This window comes from Syzygium oleosum, unplaced genomic scaffold (assembly GCF_021117445.2).
Source record: "Syzygium oleosum isolate NSW1041296 unplaced genomic scaffold, Sole_v2.1 Sole_v2.01, whole genome shotgun sequence".
NCBI classification, from domain to species: Eukaryota; Viridiplantae; Streptophyta; class Magnoliopsida; order Myrtales; family Myrtaceae; genus Syzygium; species Syzygium oleosum.
This window is the reverse complement of record NW_026607485.1, coordinates 10525334-10550850: the sequence shown is the minus strand read 5'-3', so window position 1 is coordinate 10550850 and position 25517 is coordinate 10525334. Positions and strand designations below refer to the sequence as shown.

Sequence of the window (25517 nt, the reverse complement as noted above, 5' to 3'; positions counted from 1 at the left end):
GTTGGGTCGGCGACGTTCCTGGGACGTCGCAACATTTCGACCGGAGCGGGATGTCGCGAGCTCGATGGGGTTCGGGGCGTGACACCGCTAGCCGCCCTCGCCGGCCCTGGCCTATGGCCGATCGCCGGCGGCCGGCTGGTGGTGGGCGGCAGGCCGAAAAAACAACAACAAACCAAAAAAAAGAAGAAAATCAAGAAGAATCAGAAATGGAAAAATTGTTCCAGAATCAAGAAGATACTTTTTTTTGCTTCTTGATTCTGTTCCAAAACTGATTCTGTAAACAATTTTTTGCAAAATTGTGCTAGGGCACAAAAAATTTAACAAACGGATTTTTGCTCCCAAACTAATTCTGAAAACAAAAGAACAGAATTTTTTACTATTTGGCAAGTTGCCGAACTGGCCCTTAGAGATGAATTACTTATAAATTTTCATTTTATTTTGGTCTGTATCGATATCATAAATATATAGTTTGTTAAATTTGTATACTTTTTTCAAAACTATATATAATCCCGCAAAAAGCACAAGAGTTCGGCCATTAGTATAGTATGCATAACACCCCCAAAATTAATGATGAAATATCTAATTTTGTTGCTGGTAAATTCAGTGTAGATCACATTCATTGCCCAAGTTGCGCCTGCCATCCTGTGCAAGGATAGAACCATAATCGATGCGCGTTGACGTGTGTGATTCACACATACCCATGAAGATTAGTCCAATAAAGGATTTCAATTCCTCGTGTCATGATCTTCTTAAAGATAAAAAAAAATATTAAGGTTATATTTATTTTGCGAAAAATGAATAATTTTGAAAATGTATTCTAAAAAGCGATCTCCCATGTCGCTTAAAAAAATTAATGAATAAAAAAATATTATCATCATTCAAAAAAATGCTTAGTTATAAATCATTGTCAATAACGAAAAAAAATTTTGTTGACTAATTATTTCAAGCAATACAAGCGATCATTTTTCAAAAAATATTTTTTCAAATTATTCATTTTTGGCGACACAATCAGAGCTCGAGAGTAAAATCAAAAATTGGATCGAGACCGAGGCTTCTCTCTGCCTCTCTGGGTTGGCGTGGACTGACCCAGATAGTCTTTGGTTTCCCTTGTGCTTAAGCCTCATTCGGCAGCAATTAAAAGGAAAACGGCATCGCTGGGAGCATCAGCTTCTATTTCAGTTGTCAGTTCTCTGAGCGAGAGCGAGAGACGCTCGTACCAGAAAGCTCTTCGACCTCGCTTCGCTTCGCCGTGTTACTTCTAAGAACTTTTCAGATCAAGTTTAATCATGATAAGACTTCTCTAGCATGGCGATTGTTTTGCAGGTTTAATGATTATGAGGACATGCTAGAAGAAACTTGGCATTTTGATTATCCCAGACGACCGGACATTGGCGGATAGCCTCTATCCTGGGTTTAACATTGGATTACCAATGCGGGACAGCTATCCGATATTTCAAACACAACGTAAGAAGAAAGAGAAGGTCGGCCTTGCTGAAGCAATCACTATTCACTAGTAGTATTCTTTCAACCGTAGGTCCTTCACAATTTCTTCCATTCTGCTTGCAGGGAGTGTTTTGTTTTATGGATCATAGTTTCTATTTTACTTTGACAGGGCATATCAATCTCAAGAGAAAACTGTTAAGTAGCATACAATTGGTGAGTCTCGTGCACACCCTGATATGTTCTTTGGATTGCTACAAATTGACTGGGAATAATGACTCTGTTTTGTGATTTAGATTGGTGGAGTGGCTTTGACTGAGGGACTCATTCCTGCTGTAGAAGAAAGGTTAGTTTTGCTTATGCTTTAAACATTTGCAGAATTGTGGCTTTCTGAGCATTCTTACGTGGTGACAGAATTTCATGTTTGACTCTATATAAACGGGTGTTAACTGCCTTGTCTATGCTGAGAGAAAATTGATGAATTTTTTACTTACAGAAATCTGCTGGAGTAATCCCTCCTTAAATTAAGATATTGGCATCTTTTCTGGAAAAAGTTTGAAGAAGGAACACATTAATATAGACGATGAGCTCTAAACATGTATGCTTTGGGCTTGTCATGATTTCATGATATTTGAAACCTTGTGTCATTGTTATATGTTAATTTGGTTTCATATAATTGATGGTTTATCCTTTATGAGCTCCCTTTTGGTTTTGAGAGCTATTTTATGTATGGCTTTAGTTTTTTGGGCTGTTTATGTAAATGGGTTTGCACCCTCTTGGTGCCCTATAGTTGCAGTTTTCTATTTATCAAGCAAAAATCGTCTTCACTACTTGCAATGACTATCTACAAAATTATTTTAGGAAAAACAGAGAAAAAGCACACTTCTGGTTTATGAATGCTCCTTTGTTTTCTGGAATCTTCCATTTAAATAGAAGGAATTTTCTTTGGAGAATTAAAAAAAAAACACGAACCTTGGGTCAATAATGATGTGTTTGAGTGCCCATTATGGATTCTGGCGTTATTGTCCAGTATTTTACTATTCTTTTTCCATAGGTACGTTTCTATAGAAGTTCAAAAGCCTAAAATTGTTTCTCATTGCTCGTTGATTCTCTTCTTACAGAGTATTTCATGCAATTCCTTCAAATGAAGCAATTGATATAGTCGAGGTAACTTTTCTCTTTCCTTCAAATGAAGCAATTGATACAGTGGAGATTAGCTGATCATGCAAGCTTCAATTTCGTCGCATTGGCAACCCCATGATATGGAGCATGATTTAGCAAGATGTTTAAATGTTAAATGGGTCGATTTTGCGGATGTTTTTTTATTGAATGGCATAAAGGACATCATTCTATCTATGCTTCTAAGTTGTAGTTTGCCAAATTTCTTAAAAACATGTCTTGTTCAACATGAGTCAGTCATCATTCATCTCATGCATTGAAGAGTTCATCGTAAGGGTTAATTAGATGTGCAGTATTCCATCAGGACTAAAAATTGTGCACTTCTAGATTGAGCAAAATGAGTTGCAACCTTTTGTTTAACAATGCATATGAACTCTATGCGTCTTCAACAGTTTTCGCAATCAAGAACACGCCCTACTTTTGTGTCATGGAAAGGTGGAGCGGTACGATAAGCATTGTATCATAACATTTTCTCACTTTTTTTGCTGCAAGAAGACGAATTGAATTTAGGCAAAGATTCGGTATATTTGGTGACTTGAATGTGACTCGTGTCCTGTCCTACCTAATGGAGAATTGAGAGCTGTTTGTGTGAGAAACTCTATGGGTTTCTTGATCAAATAATGCAAAACATATTCACCACCATCTCTTTTTCTTGGCGAGATTATGGCGGTAAAGGCAGAAATTGCATTTTCAAAAAGTATGTGGTTTTTTTTTTTAAAATGGTATCTCAAGGACACAGAAAAGCTTCTTCAAATAGAGGCACGCCATGTTTTCATGTTTTCTGATATGGCAGTCACCTGGTGCTACATCAACATTATATTATTTGCAAAAAAAAAGAGAGGAAACATTAGTCATATCGAGGGAAGAAATCACAATCAACATTACGTGAAAAAACCAGAGAGTAATGGTCCATAGCAGTTCCATATGCACGAAAGTCGAAACCTTAAGCCTCATTTGTTGCTATGTTTTAGGGAAAATTCCAATTAAGGACTACAAGTAGGGTCTTTTTCCCAAAAGAGTACCCCAAGTGGACATAGTGTCAAATAAGAGCTTGAAGTGTCTAATCAGTCTCAAATAAGGACCTGAAGTACCCAATTAGTCTCAAGTAAGGGCCTAGGTTCGCCGGCCGGTCAAATGCTCATCGGCCGGCGAGCACGTTATTGTTCCGGCGATCGGAACAAGGGCAATTTTGTCTTTTTCTTCTTAATTTTTTTCTTTTTTTCTTTTTTTTCTTTTCCTTTTCCTTTTATGTTTTCTTTTCCTCTCTTCCCTCCGCCGGCCATAGCCAGGGCCGGCGGAGGTTGCCCTTGCCGGCGTCGAGCGAGGGCCGCCCTCACCTGGGCTAGGCAGGCTAAGGTCACCCTCGCCCGACACCGGCGAGGGTCGCCCTCGCCCGCCCAGCCCAGGCGAGGGTTGCCCTCACTGGCGTCAGGCAAGGGCGAGGGTTGCCCTCACCAGATCTGGCGAGGGTCTCCCTCGCCCACCCAGCCCAGGAGAGGGCCACCTTCACCCGACGCCGGCGAGGGCAACCTTCGCTTGGGATGGGCGGGCGAGGGCGACCCTCGCCAGATCCGGCAAGGGCAACTCTCGCCCGCCCAGCCCAGGCGAGGGCCGCCCTCGCCCGACGCCGGCAAGGGTAGCCTCCACTTGAGGCCGACGACCTCCGCCGGCCCCGGCTATGGCTAATGGAGGGAATAAAGGAAAAAAAAATAGAAAAAAATTAAAAAGAAAAAGACGAAATTGCACTTATTCCGGTCGCCAAAACAGTAACGTGCTCGCCGGCCGATGAGCATTTGACTAGCTGGCGAACCCAAGCCCTTACTTAAGACTAATTGGGCACTTCGGGTCCTTATTTGAAACTGATTAGACATTCCAGGCCCTTATTTGACACTATATTTACTTGGGATCCTTTTTTGAGAAAAAGACCCTACTTTGGGTCCTTAATTAGAATTTTGCCTATGTTTTATAGGGGTGTGCAAAAGAACCGAGAACCGCCTGGACCTTCTGGGACAGCCCGGAACCAGTCCGGTTCTTGGTTCTAATTTTTGGGAACTTGTGGATACCAGTCCAATTCCCGGCTCTAGATGTAGAACCGTCCACCCTATCCAGATCGATAATATAATAATAAATATAATATAATATAATATATTTATTTAATTTTATTTTTTGAAAAAAGAAAAATCCTTAATTCATAAACTAAACCTAACTCGCTCGACACTCACAACCTCACATTGAGCCGAAAAACACATTCTTTCGCTTTCACCTCACTCTCACTAGGGGTGAGCGGTTCCAGGTTCCGATTCGGTTCCGCTTGGAACCTGGAACCTACCCTCGGGTACAAGTTCCTCATTTTTTGGAACCTAGAACCTACCCGTAAGAACGTGGAACCTGGAACCTACCCTGTCACAGGTTCCAGGGTCGGTTCCAGGTTTCAACAGGATCTTTTTTTTAATTTCGTTTTTAATTAAACAAAACGAAAATAAACGCAACAATGACTAGTTATTGAAAAACAATATTTCGCTTAGTAGAAAGGGGATATTATCTAACAACCTAGATCCATTTATGCAGAATAGAAAACACCAAGAGTTCAGCATCATATAACTTTATTATCAATGGATCAGTACAAACATATTTAGTAGAATGATATTGTCAATAAAAGGCCAATTAGCAACACCAATAGCAAACCTCATTAATTTAGGAAAGAAACTTAAAACAATAAAATAGTGGAGGAGGCAAAAACTAGCTAATTAGGACTCAATATTGCAAAGAGATATCTTCTATACAAAAAGCAATAGAGGACATATCGCAATGTCGTAAAAGCATTTATACAGCTAAGCCCCCTTTGTGCAAGGCTTACTTTGCTGATTTTCAACTTAAAAATCATTGGAAGGGATAAAACGAAAATAAATCAAAGGAAAACAATCCAAAGGTCCACCACTTAAGACATACATGTTTACTGTCAGAAATCTTCTTACTTTCGAACTGCATAGACTGGGCCAGTGGCAGCCCCAGCACCAGTATGCAGTGAGTCAACATTGTAGGAAATGCAAAATAGACGAAGAGGAAACGAAACCTACCTCTTGCAGCATAAATCATTGCCAATTCCTAAAACCGAATATCATAACAGATGCCTATACCAATACGTCCAACGTCTGCATAGAGCCAAAAAGAAAAGAAAAGAAAAGAAAACAACTCAAACAACAGATAGACCAGAAGACTCAGGCAACTAAATGTTCCATACATAGTTACTTAAGGAAAGAAAAGTTACCTTGCGGTGCTTGGCTTTCAGCACTCCAATGGAACCAAAAACACAACAAGCGTTATACAATCGATCACCACATCTTTCTGGGATTGAACTGCCCACTATGGTAACCTTCAAGGCCTTAGCAGCTTCAGATAACATAGCAGTTGAAGGAGATGAACCTTCATCAATGTCCTCAGCATAAACAGGGAAGCTATCATTTGAATAGGGACTGTTCCATATTTCCTGGCACAGAGTCAACAAAACCATGAGGCAAGCTGCATGATTTTTCCCTCCTTTTATAGAACGGCGCAGGCTGCAAATATGGCTGATTTTACTGGAAGCCAAAGCTTGCAGTATAAAAACATAGCAATTACATAAGCATCAATAAGAACTTAGCCACAGAAAGTCACCCAAAACTGATGAAACAGACACGTGCCCGCTCAAGATGCTTTTATCCATTCTTTCTTCTAGTGCACGCCTTCACAAAAGGGCATTTGATAAGGTATACAAAGTTCTTGTAAGCCATAAATTTCCCATTTTGCAATCAGGAGGCACATCCAAACTTTCCGCAGCTACACGAAATGCTCAATGACCTTTTTCATTCAACACGGGCTACATTTGCCTAAACATCTGCTAAGTCTACCTAATGCAGAGAGACTCACGGGCAAGAGAACAAGCTGAGCGCCCTTGTCCACGGCCTCCCGAATCGCGTCGCGAGCATGGGCAATGTTCCTCTCTTTATCCGCCGTCATCGAAAGTTGGCATAGCCCGATCTGAAACTGAAACCACACCACCCAAAGAAAAGACGTCAAATTTCGAGGTCGCATCGATGATCGAAGTCGAGGGGTTCGAGCCCATGCCTTGGCGAGGGGAGGAGTGGGCAGAGGGAGCGCGAGCGTCAACTGACGCTTACTCTTGTCCTTGCTCGCTCCCTTCTTGCGCCTCCAGCCACAGGCCGCTCGATTGGCCACCCAAAAAACCCAGAATCGGAAATCCGCCGTGGATGAGCCGGACCGCGGTTGATGAAGACAGAGGAAGAGCCGAGGCGGACACCGAACGGAGCGAGGAGAGGCGAGAGGGTCTCGTCGAGTCGTGGGTGTGGGGAGTGGGAGAGAGCGCGCAATGGAGGAGCAACTGAGAGAGAGAAATTTGGGAAGAAAAGTTGGGGTTTTTATTTTTTACTAGGAAGAGCGTCGGTTCCGGTTTCCGGTTCTGGAACCGGGAACTGGAACCGGAACCGGCAGTTCCTAAAAAATTGGAACCGAGAATCGGAACCGCCCACCCTAGAACTGGGAACCGAACCTTACCCGCCGGTTCGATTTTTCGGTTTCCGGTTCTACCCTGGAACCGTGCTCACCCCTAACTCTCACTCTCACTCTCATTCTCTCTCTTCTCGGTCGATACTTACCTCACCGTCATTGACTCTCCATTTCTGTCTCCGTCTCCATCTTTCCGTCTCTGTCCTTGGCTAGTGGGACCGGTTCCGTGTACCCACCCGGGAACCGGACCGCATGGATCCATGGAATCAACGAACCGGACCGCATGGATCCATGGAATCAACGAGCGGTTACCGATTTCAATTTTTTGAACGGGTCCTTAGTGGGCGGTTCCCGATTCTAGGATGGGAACCGCTCACCCGGACTATGCTCACCCCTCATGTTTTATGGGAGGCAATCAAATTATGGGAAAGTGGGAATGAAATCAAACACTTGGTGTTATGAAAGGAAGACACGTGGGGTCCTTTGCAAATTGTTGGGTGACGTGAAAGGCCTCCACGGCAGTCCCAAAGTTGTTGAGAGTTCACTTCAATCCACCTCCACAGCAGGTGAGCCCATTAATGGAGTGCACAATGACAATCGACAAAAGAAGACGGAGAAACCGAGAGCACCCGACTCTCTGAAATAGCGTGGGGTACAGACAGAAACGGTTTTGAAGGAAATAAATGGGAACAGCCACACCTATTTCTTAATGTGATTAACCTAAGAGCATTGCTAGCCTAACGGTGCAATTCAGATCAAAAGTAATGGTTTTTATTTTAAGAAACAAATCTATTCATATCATTCAAGATGGAGAATTGAAGGTGGAGAAGCCACCGTTTCATTTGAAAGACTTACTGTACGGTCAGCTCATCATTTCCCTTAACCTAATCACGTTGTGTGATTTTCTAGTTTGAAACCTACAATTCGGAGGACAACGACGATAGGAGTCCTTGTGCCAACTTTTATTTCGTTCGTTTCATAATTAAAACTTGCATTAAAAAGCATTTGACAGTTCCGGTTTGCCCTGTAATTTTCTGGTGGACAGAAACCATGGCCGACTTCTTTAATTCCCCGTATGCATAACGACAGATTGCTTGAGAATATGACTAGATGTTCAGGAATTCCCTGTGTGAAAAAGAGAAACATAATTTATTAATTATCTTCTTTTACTAATCGAGTCATCGAAACATTTAGATGTGATATCATTCGCTAAATTATCTCTTTGGCTTTATTGTCACAAAACATGGATGACCCCAGAATTAATCATTTTCGTAAGTCTCCCAACTCTAAATTTTACACGTATTCTTACATACGAAGGCAATTATGGAGTTATTTTCTCCTTGATCGAAATAAGAATCCTCAAATATCTTGATATACGTATACAAATCCATTTAAATTTTACTTCAAAATGGTATTTGTATGAATTGATATCTATTGAGAGTGCTACATATGTCAAAAATTTATTTTAAAAAAAAAAGAGAATAAACGAGGTGCAACATCGAATTTTTAGAGAAACGAAAAGATTGAGAATGTCTTAATTGTTAATTCTTCTTGGTCCAGCAACAGCGCGTAACTTAATATTCTAGTACACAAGATAAAGGGATGGTTTTAAAGACGTGGCATGTTGACCCTTGTCAATTTTTGTTATACTCTTATTTCTTTTATTCTTTGGATAAAAATTTCCATTTCTACACAAGAAAGCTATTACAAGTTTTCATTATTTTGTGGGATAATGCTCATTTCTGCTACACGATTCTAAATAAGCTTTACATATTTTTCCCAAGGCTCATTTATGCTACCCAATTCTCAATAAAGTTATTATGAGGAAAATTTAATCATTTGCTTAACCATTTCCAATAAAGTTATTTGAGCGCATTTGGGTTTTCGTTTGGAAACTACTCTCAATACTTGACCCTGGCCTCCAGCCGGTCGCCAAACTGGTGACCGGCTGGAGGAAGAAGAAATGAAAAAAAAAATAAGAAAGAAAAAATATTAAAAAATTCGAAAAATATTATTAAAAGTTATCTACGTCATCACCGGCGATGCCACGTAAGTCGGCCGGTATCCACGTCAGTAAAATCCGATCAAAATTAGTCAGAAGGACTGAATTGACACAAAGTCAAAAAGTTTAAAACTGAATTGGCACCAAAAAAAGATTTAGGAATAAATTGGCATCAATGCAAGAGGCTTAGGACTTTTTTGACACTTTTCCCTCTTTCGTTCCTTACTCAAGTTCTGTTTTCACTTATATGCAGAAACATGATTGATGCACGCGATACCAGAAGAGCTCATGAATCAATAACTAATAATATGGTGACTATTTAATATTATAAACACTGCAAAAACTGGAAATCCAAAATTAAGAAAGATCGTGTAACATGCATTCATATATTTCCACATATAAGTCACCCTTGAGAAAAGTACTAAAATACAAAATAATCCAATTAGTATCAAAAATAGCGTAGAGCAGCCCTATAGTGGATATGATGACATCAAAACAAATACAAAATCTTTGTAAAATCCAACCGCAAAATTAAATTAAAATAATTGATATGTTGCAATACTTCTATTATATGTAGTTCACAAAAGAACTCTAAAATCATAAGAATATGTACACTATCATATTTGAAGTTACTTAGGCTGTGCATGGTATCCATTCTGTACCCGAGAACAGATTCAACTCAGAAATGATTCTTTTTTATTCCGTACCCGGAAATAATTTCTAAGCATTTGAAGGCGTTTGGTAATTGCCTAAAATTTATATTCTTAGAATAGAAAAAGAATAGAAATGCGTTTGGTAACTACACAAAATTTCATTTTAGTAATAATATTTTAATAATATTTTGAATTTTTTAATATTTCTTTTTTTCCTTTTTTTTTTTTTTTCTTTCTTTCCCTTCCCTTCCTTGGCCATGGCCGATCGCCGGCGCCGGCGACCGGCCACAGGCTAGGGTCAGTGAGGGCGTCGCGGCCCTCGCCGTTAGCCTTGCCAGTTGTAACAGTGAGGTCGAGCCTCGCCAAACCAAGGCGAGGCCTCGCCATCGCGGCCGTGAGCCGCCCTCGTCGGCCCTGGCCTATGGCCGGTCACCGGCGGCCGGTAGCCAATGGCCGGCTGGTGGTGGGCGGCAGGCCGAAAAAACAACAACAAACCAAAAAAAAGAAGAAAATCAAGAAGAATCAGAAATGAAAAAATTGTTCCAGAATCAAGAAAATACTTTTTTTTGCTTCTTGATTCTGTTCCAAAACTGATTCTGGGAATAAATTTTTGCAAAATTATTCCCGGGCACAAAAAATTTAACAAATGGATTTCTGCTTCCAAACTAATTCTAGGAACAAAAAAACGGAAATTTTTACTATTTGGCAAGTTGCCGAACGGGCCCTTAGAGATGCATTACTTAGAAATTTTCATTTTATTTTGGTCTGTATCGATATCATAAATATATAGTTTGTTAAATTTGTATACTTTTTTCAAAACTATATATAATCCCGCAAAAAGCACAAGAGTTCAGCCATTAGTATAGTATGCATAACACCCCCAAAATTAATGATGAAATATCTAATTTTGTTGCTGGTAAATTCAGTGTAGATCACATTCATTGCCCAAGTTGCGCCTGCCATCCTGTGCATGGATAGAACCATAATCGATGCGCGTTGACGTGTGTGATTCACACATACCCATGAAGATTAGTCCAATAAAGGATTTCAATTCCTCGTGTCATGATCTTCTTAAAGATAAAAAAAAATATTAAGGCTATATTTATTTTGCGAAAAATGAATAATTTTGAAAATGTATTCTAAAAAGCGATCTCCCATGTCGCTTAAAACAATTAATGAATAAAAAAATATTATCATCATTCAAAAAAATGCTTAGTTATAAATCATTGTCAATAACGAAAAAAAATTTTGTTGACTAATTATTTCAAGCAATACAAGCCGATCATTTTTCAAAAAATATTTTTTCAAATTATTCATTTTTGGCGACACAATCAGAGCTCGAGAGTAAAATCAAAAATTGGATCGAGACCGAGGCTTCTCTCTGCCTCTCTGGGTTGGCGTGGACTGACCCAGATAGTCTTTGGTTTCCCTTGTGCTTAAGCCTCATTCGGCAGCAATTAAAAGGAAAACGGCATCGCTGGGAGCATCAGCTTCTATTTCAGTTGTCAGTTCTCTGAGCGAGAGCGAGAGACGCTCGTACCAGAAAGCTCTTCGACCTCGCTTCGCTTCGCCGTGTTACTTCTAAGAACTTTTCAGATCAAGTTTAATCATGATAAGACTTCTCTAGCATGGCGATTGTTTTGCAGGTTTAATGATTATGAGGACATGCTAGAAGAAACTTGGCATTTTGATTATCCCAGACGACCGGACATTGGCGGATAGCCTCTATCCTGGGTTTAACATTGGATTACCAATGTGGGACAGCTATCCGATATTTCAAACACAACGTAAGAAGAAAGAGAAGGTCGGCCTTGCTGAAGCAATCACTATTCACTAGTAGTATTCTTTCAACCGTAGGTCCTTCACAATTTCTTCCATTCTGCTTGCAGGGAGTGTTTTGTTTTATGGATCATAGTTTTTATTTTACTTTGACAGGGCGTATCAATCTCAAGAGAAAACTGTTATGTAGCATATAATTGGTGAGTCTCGTGCACACCCTGATATGTTCTTCGGATTGCTACAAATTGACTGGAATAATGACTCGGCGGCTTTGACTGCGGGACTCATTCCTGCTGTAGAAAGGTTAGTTTTGCTTATGCTTTAAACATTTGCAGAATTGTAGCTTTCTGAGCATTCTTACGTGGTGACAGAATTTCATGTTTGACTCTATATAAACGGGTGTTAACTGCCTTGTCTATGCTGAGAGAAAATTGATGAATTTTTTACTTACAGAAATCTGCTGGAGTAATCGCTCCTTAAATTAAGATATTGGCATCTTTTCTGGAAAAAGTTTGAAGAAGGAACACATTAATATAGACGATGAGCTCTAAACATGTATGCTTTGGGCTTGTCACGATTTCATGATATTTGAAACCTTGTGTCATTGTTATATGTTAATTTGGTTTCATATAATTGATGGTTTATCCTGTATGAGCTCCCTTTTGGTTTTGAGAAATATTTTATGTATGGCTTTAGTTTTTTGGGCTGTTTATGTAAATGGGTTTGCACCCTCTTGGTGCCCTATAGTTGCAGTTTTCTATTTATCAAGCAAAAATCGTCTTCACGACTTGCAATGACTATCTACAAAATTATTTTAGGAAAAACAGAGAAGAAGCGCATTTCTGGTTTATGAATGCTCCTTTGTTTTATGGAATCTTCCATTTAAATAGAAGGAATTTTCTTTGGAGAATTAAAAAAAAAAAATACGAACCTTGGGTCAATAATGATGTGTCTGAGTGCCCATTATGGATTCTGATGTTATTGTCCAGTATTTTGCTATTCTTTTTCCATAGGTACATTTCTATAGAAGTTCAAAAGCCTAAATTGTTTCTCATTACTTGTTGATTCTCTTCTTACAGAGTATTTCATGCAATTCCTTCAAATGAAGCAATTGATGCGGTCGAGGTCACTTTGCTCTTTCCTTCAAATGAAGCAATTGATACAGTGGAGATTAGCTGATCATGCAAGCTTCAATTTCGCCACATTGGCAACCCCATGATATGGAGCATGATTTAGCAAGATGTTTAAATGTTAAATGGGTCGATTTTGCGGATGTTTTTTTTATTGAATGGCATAAAGGACATCATTCTATCTATGCTTCTAAGTTGTAGTTTGCCAAATTTCTTAAAAACATGTCTTGTTCAACATGAGTCGGTCATCATTCATCTCATGCATTGAAGAGTTCATTGTAAAGGTTAATTAGATGTGCAGTATTCCATTAGGACTGAAAATTGTGCACTTCTGGATTGAGCAAAATGAGTTGTAGTCTTTTGTTTAACAATGCATATGAACTCTATGCGTCTTCAATAGTTTTCGCACTCAAGAACGCACCCTACTTTTGTGTCATGGAACGGTGGAGCAGTAAGATAAGCATTGTATCATAACATTTTCTCACTTTTTTTGCTGCAAGAAGTCGAATTGAATTTAGTCAAAAACTTGGTATATTTGGTGAATTGAATGTGACTTGTTTCCTGTCCTACCTGATGGAGAATTGAGAGCTATTTGTGTGAGAAACTCTGTGGGTTTCTTGATCAAATAATGCAAAACATATTCACCGGCATCTCTTTTTCTTGGCGAATCATTATGGTGGTAAAGGCAGAAATTGCATTTTCAAAAAGTATGTGCTTTTTTTTATTAAAAAAAATGGTATCTCAAGGACACAGAAAAGCTTCTTCAAATAGACGCACGCCATGTTTTCCTGTTTTCTGATATGGCGGTCACCTAGTGCTACATCAACATTATACTGTATGCAAAAAAAAAGAGGAAACATTAGTCAAATCGAGGGAGGAAATCACAATCAACATTACGTGAAAAACCAAAGAGTAATGGTCCACAGTGGTTCCATATGCGCGAAAGTCGAAACCTTAAGCCTTGTTTGTTGCTATGTTTTATAGGGCCGTGCAAAAAAATCGGAAACCACCTGGACCTTCTGGGACAGCTCGAAACCGGTCCGACTCTCGGTTCCAATTTTTGGGAACTTGTGGGCACCGGTCTGATTCCCGATTCTAGAAGTAGAACCGCCCACCCAACGCAGATCGGTAATACAATAATAAATATATAATATAATATAATATAATATAATATATTTATTTGATTTTATTTTTTGAAAAATGAAAAATCCTAAATCCATAAACTAAATATAATTCGCTCGACGCTCACAGCCTCACATTGAGCCAAAAAACACCTTATTTCGCTTTCACCTTACGCTCATTCTCATTCTCTCTCTTCTCGGTTGATGCTTGCCTCACCGTCTTTGACTCTCCATCTCCGTTTCCGTCTTCATCTTTCCGTCTCCGTCCTTAGCTAGTGGGACCGGTTCCATGGACCCACCCGGAAATCGGACCGCATGGATCCATGGAACCGACCAGCGGTTACCGATTTTAATTTTTTGGAACGTGTCCTTAGTGGGCGGCTCCTGATTCTAGGATGGGAACTGCCCACTCGAACCATGCTTACCCCTTATGTTTTATGGGAGGGAATCAAATTATGGCAAAGTGGGAATGAAATCAAACGTTTGGTGTTATGAAGGAAGACGCGTGGGGTCCTTTGCAAATTGTTGGGTGACGTGAAAGGCCTCCACGGCAGTCCCAAAGTTGTTGGGAGTTCACTTCAATTCACCTCCACAGCAGGTGAGCCCATTAATGCAGTGCACAATGACAGTCGACAGAAGAAGACGGAGAAACCGAGAGCACCTGACTCTCTGCAATAGCGTGAGGCACGGACAGACACGGTTTTGAAGGAAATAAATGGGAACGGCCACTTCTATTTCTTCTTCCTTCTTCTTTGTTTGAAAGAGTGACTACTTAACACGACATAAGTAATCGATTTTTTTCCCCTCTAAACGAAGGGGGAGCAACCCGCGTTCGCGTCGTCCTTTTTGGATTTTTTTCCCTCTAAACGAAGGGGGTTCAACATTACATTGTTCAAAAAAAAGAGAGCAAACATTAGTCAAATCAAGGGAGGAAATCACAATCAACATTACGTGAAAAAACCAGAGTAATGGTCCGCAGCGGTTCCATATGCACGAAAGTCGAAACCTTAAGCCTCATTTGTTGCTATGTTTTAGGGGAGGGAATCAAATTATGGCAAAGTGGGAATGAAATCAAACGTTTGGCGGTATGAAAGGAAGACGCGTGGGGTTCCTTTGCAAATTGTTGGGTGGCGTGAAAGGCCTCCACGGCAGTCCCAAAGTTGTTGGCAGTTCACTTCAATCCACCTCTACAGCAGGTGAGCCCATTAATGCAGTGCACAATGACAGTTGACAGAAGAAGACGGAGAAACCGAGAGCACTTGACTCTCTGCAATAGCGTGGGGTACAGACAGACACGGTTTTGAAGGAAATAAATGGGAACAATCACTCCTATTTCTTCTTCCTTCCTCTTCTTCTTTTGAAAGAGTGAATACTTAACACGGCACAAATAATCGATTTTTTTCCGCTCTAAACGAAGGGGGAGCAAACCGCGTTCGCGTCGTTCTTTTTGGAACTACAAGGATCGGGGGCCAATAAGTAGCTTACGACCAAATCTCCAATACTTTGAATATTTCTGTATCAATGATTACATAGCTTGCGTGTTTAACCTAATCACGTTGCGTGATTTTGTAGTTTGAAACTTACAATTAGCAGGACAGTGACGTTAAAAGTCCTTGTGCCATTTATGTATTTGAGTTCTCAAACTCTTATTTTGTTCGTTTCAGAATTAAAACTTGCACTAAAAAGCATTGAGAGTTCCGGTTTGCTCTGTAAATTTCTGGTAGACAGAAAACCATGGCTGACTTCTTTAATTCCCCGTGAACATAACGACAGATTGCGTGAGAATATGACTAGATGTTCATGAATTCCCTGCGTGCAAAAGAGAAACATAATTTATTAATTATCTTTTTTAACTAATCGAGTCATCCAAACATTTAGATGTGATATCATTCACTAAATTATCTCTTTGGCTTTGTTGTCACAAAACATGGATGACCCCAGAATTAATCATTTTCATAAGTCTCCCAACTCTAAATTTTACACGCATTCTTACATATGAAGGCAATTATGGAGTTATTTTCTCCTTGATCGAAATAAGGATCCTCAAATATATTGCTTAGAAAATGACAATTGCTGTTTAATAATGGCTGATTCTTTGGGGGACCGTGCGTCTAGTACACAAGTTTTGCAATTTATGGAAAAGAAATCTGTTAGGACAGAGTTGACCATCCATATATGACGGGATGATTCGATGTTGTCTTAGATCTTGGATCAATCGTTGCGTCGTCTTAATGCAATGCTGACTCGATTACATCAATTGGGTTTCAAATATGTCACGGCATAATGGAAACCTGCTGTCTCATAGAAAATCCAGGAAGTGTACATAGATTTTGGCCTTGCGGTTGATTCGGCTGAGCAAGTTGAAGGCTGGCAAGAATTCCACTCTTTATCCTGCCGCTAATATACAAAGTTGAAATCCGAAGCTGAACCAAACATAAATGTTCTTGAAAGCGCAATTTTTTTCTCGCAGTAGATTAGTGTTTTAACTGTCATGTGAGTATCCAATCTAAAGATAGCATCTTTCTTTTGATTTTAAAGGGGTATGTGTTAATCTTCCTCTCCCTCTATTTTGTGTTCTCTTTTTTGTTCTGCTTTTGCTTAGAAAATGATCTTTGTTTTGAGAGTTGTGTTCTCTTTTTCGTTCTTCTTTTGTTTAAAATGTAATGGGCAGTGTAGTTTGGAAGCATAGTCTCCTTTTAGATTCGTGGGTTGTCTGCTCATGTTAATTCCTCGACGGGTCCATACAGCCTTGAAGATGGAGTGTGGAAAGGGACACTCCATCTCCTTCGAGTGATTTGGTTGGAGTCTTAGCGCTTCTGATAAGGGCTCAAACAGACGAGCCCAGTCTCGTCACATGCTTCGAGTATTCCATCAGCATTTCTCTGCCAGAGTTATTGCGATGCATCAGTTAAAACTGAACTATTGCTGCCTTAAAAAGTATGGTCGGCTGGATTCCCAGAGAATACTGTAAAGGGTATTGATATTTTGTATCCACTTGGGTGCAAAAGTTTGCTACTGCAACTGCTAGAACGCGATAGAGTCAACCGTCGAGGAACATCCTTTTTTTCCACCCAAAAAGAACGGAATGACCACCTCCAAGGTTCCCGTCGGTGAAAATGGTCAATCATTGAGGATCGTCTTACTGATTCGTCTCATTCATTGAGACTAGATGCAAGATTATATGCTATGACGGGAAGTGGAATTTAGGCGAGAAACTTTGTACACGTTCAGCATTAGCAATTGCCTTTGTCAGCTGAACGAAGAACTGGGCACTTTCTTTTCCTGAGTGTTCAACACCTATTCCAGCCGATTCAATCGAAAATGTATGCGTATGCGAATAACTCAAGTTTCATACAGTTGCTAGTTTAGCCCTTGATTTGTTGAAGAAAATAGAAAAGAAAATTAAGTTATCATACAGTGAAAACCATTTACTTTGTACCTATATGAACTACTGCAATTCTTTTGCAAACTATCTTCGTTGATTCACTTTGTGAACTTGTTCATGAATTTTTCCTTTTCGAAAGGTGAAAAACGCAACAGAAGCCCATTGCCTCACCTGCAAACCGCGGGCAACTCCTCGAGAGGCTCCGGTCCCATGAAGCAAAATATACTGCCTCTCCAATCAGCGAAGACTGAATCGTAATGTCACATGTTGCTATTGCATATGGTTGAGTTGTATATTTGATCTTATATCAACTTCTTCCCACCTTTTTTTTTCAAGCACTCTATAATTTTTCAGACGGCGGTGTGTCAGATTCATATTGCAATATAGCATTTCTGTGAGAAAGCATAAGATAGACTAAATGTCAAAGAGTTGTGGAGGGTTGCCACCCCTGTTAAAATGATTTTCAATAAAAAAACCCTCTTCAAAAATCAATGAATAAGTTTTGAAGTAAACGCCTCATTTGCTTCTCCTATAAACAACTAACATTTTTCTCTTTAAATCAGCAATAATGCTGCTTGGGGAATTGAATGGAATCCCTTCAATCTCTTCTTCTCCTTGCTTTTTGCTAACATGCATTCTTATCCATGCCTGTTAGGATCCAATCCGGACTGTAAGATCTTATTTGAAAGTTAAGAAATGATTCAAATCTTAAGTAGGACCTTAATTAGCTAGGATCTTTACATGGTCCTGATCCTAAGCTATATATAAAGTCAAAAAATGATGCGATCCCACCGTGCTTAGCTCGACTTGAAATCACAGTAACCCACCGCCCGATGTATGTCAGCTCGACATGTATCCCTAAAATTGCCACCACAAAAGTGTCCTAATTTCTAACCAAATTGGGCAACTTGCTTTGCTTTTGCATCCTTTTTTAAACAAACTTTTTCGCGAGTTCGACATCCAATTACAATTACAATCGATGAAAATCTATTTATCAGGTAATTCACGAATCTTCTAATCATTGCAACACTAGAGATTATTTTATCGACCGTCTTTTATAACTTTTGTTCGTCAACTCTACAACTACTTAAACAATTTTGGAGACTGTTTTCGCATGCTATATTCATGTTCAACTGAAAATGAAAACAAAAAATTGGAAGATTTTCACTAAAAAATCAGGGCAACCTGCTTTGCTTTTATCGCATCGTCAAGCCATGATATTTAGACTAGTCGATTTTGGGCATGTCAAGCTCGGAATCCATCCATTGGGACTCTTCCAAAAGTCATCCATGACAAATCTTTGCCCACTTGTGTTCATTCTCCATCCGTGCCAGCCACAAATGGAGTTTTCATGGACAGCCGCGTGCCGGGAAATGTGTCGAAAAAGTCATAAATCATAAAGGCATTGATAGGGAGAGCATTCCACATTTGATGATGATTCCAAAGGCATATCTCATAAAGGCTTTTAATAATTTCAGCATTTCATGTCCAGTCACTCTCCATGGTCCCTAATCGCAATTATATATCACGCGAGACTTCGAAACCATCTTCGTAGCACAAATGAATGTCGCCTTCGAAGAATGAAGATGAATTTTGTCTAACATTTGCACTTGCTTATCTTCACATTAGTCAGTTCCATTCCCACTGGGCAGAATTCGATCTCAAGAGAAAATGAACAAAAGCGTGTTGCCCCCCCTCTCTCTCTCTCTCTCTCTCTCTCTCTCTCTCATATTGTTTTTCAATCTTTTTCTGATGTGCTGGTCACGTGGCGCTGCATCAACATTACAATGTCTGCAAAAAAGAGGAAACATTACTCAAATTAAGGGAGGAAATCATGATCAACAGAACAAGAAAAAACCTGAGTAACAGCCCACAGCAGCTCCATATGCACAAAAGTCGAAACCTTAAGCCTCATTTGTTGTCATGTTTTATGGGAGGAAATCAAATTATGGCAGGTGGGAATGGAATTGACCCAATAAGAAGATAAAGCAGGTGCAAACGATAGGTGGGATGAAAGGCAGACAGCGTTTGGTCCTTGCAAATGTTGGGGTGGCGTGAAAGGCCACCACGGTGGTCCCAAAGTCGTTGTGAGTTCACTTCAATCAACCTCCTTAGCAGTGAGCCTATTAATGGCATTCGCAATGACACGGTTTTGAAGAAAAGAAATTTGAATTGTCACTCCTGCCTGGGCCTATGGGCCATATTACGTACGTTGAAACTTCTCGTGGCATTACATGAAAATTAAAGCGGCAACATTTCGTTCCTCGTGCATATACTAATGAAAAAACAAATTATTTCCAGACATATCAAGCAACTATTCTTTCTTTTTTTTTTCTTTTCTTTTTTTGAAAGAGTGAGTACTTAACATGGCATAAGTAATTGTTTTTTTTTTTAACATCAGGGGGGAGCAACCCCTATTTGTGTCCTCCCTTTTGGAAAACAAAATGTTTGGTGGGTGTGAAAGACGAGTGAGGTCCACATAGAAAGGTCTATAGAGAAAATGAGGAAAGTCCCCGAAAATTGTAAGGTTTGATTCTTCGAAGGCGGCGTTGATTTGTGCTGCCAAGATGGTTTCAAAGTCTCGTGTGATATACAATTGCGATACGGAACTATGGAGAGAGCGACTGGATATGAAATGCTGAGATTATTAAAAGCCTTTGTGAGATTTGCTTCTGGAATCAACGTACAGACACGCAGCTGTCCATGAAAAACTCAATTTGAGGTTGGCACAAATGACTTTGAAAAGTCTAATGTCGCGGATGACTTTTGGAAAGAGTCCCATGGGCGAATTCCGAGCTTGACATGCCCAAAATTAATACGGCTTCCCCTAGCTAGTAGTCTATCTCGTGGCTTGACTATGAGGCAAAAGCAAAGCAAGTTGCCCCATTTGTTCAGAGAGAATTTTCCCCCCCTTTTCCGTTTTCATTTTTGTGAAATAGTATGTGAAAAAGAGCGTTTGGTACTGTTTCCCAAAAAAAGCAGTTCCCAAAATCGTTTAAGCAATTGTATAGTTGATGACCAAAACGCCCCAAGAGACTGCCAATAAAATGCTTCCTACTGTCAGTATAGTTAGAAAATTCCTAGTGAATGCAATTAGTACGGCGAGGTACCGATACATAGATTTTTATCAACTGCGATCAAACATCGATTACACAGTTTATGTGGTTAACCTGATCACGTTGCATGGTTATGTAGTTTGAAATTTACAATTAGCAGGACAGTGATAATAGGAGTCCTTGTGCCATTTACGCATTTGAATTCTCAAACTTTTTATTTCGTTTATTTTGGAATTAAAACTTGCATTAAAAAGCATTTGAGAGATTCGGTTTGCTCCATCAATTTCTGATGGACAGAAATCATAGCTGGCTTCTTTAATTCCCCGTAAACATAATAACAGATTGCGTGCGAATATGACTACCTGCTCATGAATTCCCTTTGCGCAAAAGAGAAACATAAATTATTCATTATCTTTTTTAACTAATCGAGTCATCAAAACATTCAGATGTGATATCATTCACTAAATTATCTCTTTGGCTTTATTGTCACAAAACATGGATGACCTCGGAATTAATCATTTTCATAAGTCTCCCAACTCTAAATTTTACTCGTATTCTTACCTATGAAGGCAATTATGGAGTTATTTTCTCCTTGATCAAAATAAGGATCCTCAAATAACTTGATATACGTATATAAACCGTTTAAACTTTATTTCGAAAAGGTATTTTGCGTATGATAAAATATTTATTAAAAAATAGACTAAACAAGGTGCAATATCAAATTTTTAGAGAAACGAAAAGATTGATAAAGTTTGAATTGTTAATTCTTCTTGCTCCCGCAGCAATGCATTAGTTAATATTCTAGTACATACATAAGACAAAATGATGGTTTTAAAAACATGGCATGTTGACCCTTGTCAATTTTGGTAACGTGATCTAGTGAAATAGTATTCTCTTATTTCTTTTGTTCTTTGGATAAGAATTTTCATTTATACACAAGAAAGCTATTATAAGCTTTCATTGTTTTGTGGGATAAAGCTCATTTATGCAAACACGATTATGAATAAACTTACGTATTTTTGCCAAGGCTCATTTATGTTATCCAATTCTCGATAAAGTTATTATGAGGAAATTTTTATACATTTGCTTAACCATTTCCAATAAAGTTATTTGAGCGCATTTGGGTTTTCGTTTGGAAACTGCTCTCAAATGCGGGACCAAATGGCTTTTTCGATACTATTTTCATATGCAGATGAAGATGAAAAACGAAAAAGTACGAAAATTTTCTCTAGACATACAGAGGCAACCGGCTTTTTTGACTCATAGGTCTTTGGTCTTTCCTTCTTTCTTTCTTTAGTCCCTGTTTTATGCACCCCACGCGTCTTTTTCTCTGTTATCATCTACTGGAGCGACTGAGCATGAAGTAACATGGAGATGCCGTTGCCCTTGCTATGTATTGTTGCATGAAGTTAATCACGAGGCACCACCAAACCATCGTCTCCCAACAAAAGCATCACCTCTGCAACCTCCTCTCAAACACTCCTCAACCCCTTGCTTTTGCCTTTTTGGAAATGGCGGAAGCAGTGCTCTTCAGCCTTGCCACCGCCATACTGAAAAGCATCGCCTCCGAAATTGCGAAACCTGGAGGCTCCTTCGCTTCTCAGAAAATTCAGTTGCTCTGCTGTGCCGAGGGCGAGCTCCAAATCCTTGAGGGCGCAGTTCAGACCATCCGAGCTGTGCTTTTGGATGCCGAGAAGCAGCAGTGGCACAACAACCAGGTCAAGCTCTGGCTTGAGAGGCTCAAGGACGTGTTGTACGACGTACAGAATTTGCTTGACGATGTCGCAACCGAAGATCTGAGGCGGAAGGTCACCTCCGGCAACAAGATATTGAAAGCGTTAAGCGTTTTCTTCTCTAAATCGAATCAGCTTGCACACTGCCTCAAAGTGGCTAACAAGATTCAGGAACTTAGGAAGACACTGGATGTGATCGAAAACGATAGGAAGTTCCGTTTAGAGGAGCATCAGAGGGAGGAAACAATGGCCATCGGGAGAGGAAAGAAAACTGAAATTTTCGCACCCGACAGAGCAATAATTGGTAGGGAAGAGGACAAAAAAAAGATCAAACAACTTTTGTTTGATCCCTCCTCTAGCCAGAGTGTGTCATTTGTTGCCATCGTTGGTAAAGGAGGTCTTGGAAAAACCGCACTTGCACGACTAGTGTACAACGATGGGGAGGTAAAAGAGCATTTTGGGCTTAAGATGTGGGTGTGTATCTGATGTCTTTAACGTGAATGTGATTATCAAAGAAATTCTTAAATCAGCGAACGACAACTGGCAAGAGCATGATGATGATGAGATGAAAAAGTTATTACAAGATCTTGAGAATAAGCCTATAGACCAATTGCCAAGTCTTCTTCATGAGATTCTAGGCAGGAAGAAATGTTTGCTTGTTTTGGATGACTTGTGGAATGAAGATCGGGATAAATGGTTGAAGCTTGGAGATTGGCTTGAGGGTGGTTTACCGGGAAGCAAGATACTTGTAACCACTCGTAGCCACAAAGTTGCAAAGGTCACGGATGCGAAATCGGTTATCCATGTTCTAAATGGCTTATCTGAAGATAAGTCATGGAACTTATTCAGGAAAATGGCTTTTGGAGATGAGGTAGAATCATCAGACCCAGAACTGGAGGAGATAGGTCGAGATATAGTTAAAAAATGCGCTGGCGTTCCCCTTGCCATTAGAACTATAGGAGGCCTTTTATACGGCAAAAATAAAGATGAGTGGCTCCATTACCAAGTGCGTGAACTTCCAGAAATACCAGAAATTGATGAGGTTGATGATGGAATTATGCAAGTCCTCAAGTTCAGTTACGATCATCTCCCGTCATGCTTGAAACATTGTTTTGCATATTGCTCATTGTTTCCGAAAGACTATGTCTACGATAAAGAGATGATGACACATCTTTGGATGGCACAAGGCTTTATTGAGTCACTCAACGGGGAGGACAACCTTGAAGAGGTCGCCGACAATTACTTGTCAAAACTACTATGTAGGTCCTTCCTCGATGCTGCACGCAAAAAAGACAACGGCGAGGTTATAACTTTCAAGATGCATGATCTCATGCACGATCTTGCCCGAAAAGTTGCCGGAGGTGAATGCAAGATTGTCAATTTTGAAAGAGGAGATAATGATAGAGGAATTAGACATGCGTCGATTATTTCGGAGATTTTCTCTGAAGCGAAAATGGTGTCCCTGCTCAAAACATCCAAATTGCGGACATTTCTCTATTTGGAAGGTGAATCCTCTGTACTCAATTCTCACAAAGTTTTCTCCAAGTGTAGACACTGTCGAGCGTTGGTTTTGGATAATACAAATATTCCTCTCCCTCCTTCCTCCTTTGGAAAGTTGAAGCATTTAAGGTTTCTTAATATTTCAAAAAACCAATCTATCCAGACTTTGCCGAATTCAATTACGGATTTGGTGAACTTGCAAATCCTTAAACTCTATCGATGTAAGAACCTTAAAACATTTCCAAGAGATTTGAGGAAATTAGTCAACCTTAGGCATCTCTTAATTAAAATGTGTGACTCACTGAGCCACCTACCACCCCTGAGTGATCTCCCTTCCCTAAGGACGTTGATTCTCATAGGCTTGGATGCATTGGAGTTCCTTCAACAGACAAATGACCCGGAACAATCCAATACTACACGCCGCTTCTTCCAATCTCTTGAGAAACTATCCCTCTGCTCTTGCAGCAACCTGAAAGAATGGTGGGGAAGAAGGCAAGTAATAAAAGCATATCAAAAGCATCGGTTAGACAATTCACAGTCATCCTTCCCAAAACTTTGGTCCGTGCTAATAAGGGGCTGTCCCCACATGAATTTTGTGCCACCATTCCCCCAGGTGGAATACTTGCACATAGATAGGACGAAAATGTTGGAACAACAATTGATGGTCAATCCAAATTGCCCATCAGAAGCAACAGTGGGATCCACATTCATCCCTTTCTCTAAACTAAAGCGTCTAGTTCTTGATGATAGTGATATGGAGCCCTCGATGCTCGAGACTCTACTCCGATTAGCCAGTAATCTTGAGTCCATGGGCCTCCACTTCTTTCGCAACCTAAAGAGTCTCTCTCGTGGCATGCAGAACCTTTCCTCGCTCCAGAAACTCAGCATTCATGATTGTTGGGAACTCGATTTATTGTGCCAAGAAGACGAGCACGGCACCCAATGGCGATTCCTTACAAAACTTCGTGTTCTTAAAATCAGATATGTTTGGGATTTGGTGGAATTACCCAAGGGGATTCAACATGTCACGACTCTGCAATCTCTCGAGATTTCTTACTGTCAGAATCTAGAGAGTTTACCGGAATGGATTGAAAATTTCTCTTTGCTCGAAAAGCTGGTATTATCTTACTGTCCAAAATTAGAACGTTTGCCATTAGGGATGCGCAACCTCACACGCTTAAAGGACTTGAGAATCTGTGATTGTCCAGCTCTGAAAGAGAGGTACCTAACAGATGGCCATGAAGAATTGGAAAAGATTGCGCACATTCGGATCATCGATTGGGAGGATTGATTGCAACCATGAGCTCAGTAGAGAGGTATGAGAAAAGACTATCTATCACCTTCTTCATTACTTAACTAATTTCTCTTCACTACCCAGTTCGCCACCGACGCTGTGTACTGTACAGGTCGAAACTGCTATTTGTACCACTACCTTCCTCCGTTATGTCGTGCGTGTAGAACACCACCTTTGCCTTGCCGTCTTGCTCGTAGAGAACCTCCTCACTCCCTCCTTCTTCATCTCCTCCATCGCAGCCCCCGGAACTCCCTGATTCGCCACCACTTGGAAGGACCCCAGCGTCTCCGACGCGCGTCGCATCCTCTCGATCGCCTCCTTCCTCTTGGCCGGGTCGCGGTCGATCCCGCCGAGGTCGATGGTCGGGAAGCTGAGATTCTCGGATTCGCTGCTCGATTCGGAGCTGCCTTCGGATGTCTTGTCCGGTCGAATGAAGAAATTCTGGGGATTTCGGTGATCCCGGCGTCGAGGAGGCCTTTGACGCCGGCTTTCGAGTCGTCGCTTGCTCTGTCGTGGCTCTGCTCGCTGGAGTCGAAGGCCAAATCGATGGTGGGAACTGTTCCTCTCTCTCTCTCTCTCTCTCTCTCTCTCTCTACTGCAATTCAATTTTCACTGTGAATGTATATTTGCTGGGGATGTGTTTGGATTATGAATTGAATGTTATGGAGACATTTGGATTATGAATTGAGTGTTATGGAGACATTGCATCGCATGATATGATGAGTAGCTTCTTTGTAGCTGA

The 25517-nt window shown here is 40.3% G+C and overlaps 3 protein-coding genes across 3 annotated transcripts in view; 2 read left to right on the top strand and 1 right to left on the bottom strand.

Moving 5' to 3' along the window:
* LOC115662631 (putative disease resistance protein RGA3) overlaps positions 1-25517 on the top strand; it is a 38158-nt gene extending 12641 nt beyond the window's left edge. The window contains exons 2-3 of the mRNA XM_056313937.1: positions 24341-24797; positions 24888-25517. Of these exons, the coding sequence (XP_056169912.1) occupies positions 24341-24772 (432 nt within the window). The 3' untranslated portion in view covers positions 24773-24797; positions 24888-25517. The remainder of the gene's footprint in view (positions 1-24340; positions 24798-24887) is intronic.
* LOC115665451 (omega-amidase, chloroplastic-like) lies at positions 5367-6440 on the bottom strand. The gene is made up of 3 exons (XM_056313952.1): positions 6300-6440; positions 5888-6176; positions 5367-5771 (listed from the first exon to the last, which is right to left on the bottom strand). Exons 1-3 carry the CDS (start codon positions 6320-6322, stop codon positions 5751-5753), a joined length of 333 nt encoding a protein of 110 aa, XP_056169927.1. The 5' UTR covers positions 6323-6440; the 3' UTR covers positions 5367-5750.
* LOC130138806 (putative disease resistance protein RGA3) lies at positions 21679-23595 on the top strand. The gene has a single exon (XM_056313945.1). The coding sequence runs from the start codon at positions 21760-21762 to the stop codon at positions 22465-22467; it is 708 nt and encodes a 235-aa protein (XP_056169920.1). The 5' UTR covers positions 21679-21759; the 3' UTR covers positions 22468-23595.

Excerpts from the sequence above, each read along its gene's own strand:
- LOC115665451 (XM_056313952.1), bottom strand. The coding sequence starts at position 6,322 with ATGGATAAAAGCATCTTGAGCGG. Across the intron at positions 6,177-6,299 it reads GATAAAAGCATCTTGAGCGG|CCTGCGCCGTTCTATAAAAG; the intron begins GCACGTGTCTGT and ends CCATATTTGCAG. Across the intron at positions 5,772-5,887 it reads TGAAAGCCAAGCACCGCAAG|ACGTTGGACGTATTGGTATA; the intron begins GTAACTTTTCTT and ends GGCTCTATGCAG.
- LOC130138806 (XM_056313945.1), top strand. The coding sequence starts at position 21,760 with ATGGCGGAAGCAGTGCTCTTCAGCCTTGCCACCGCCATACTGAAAAGC.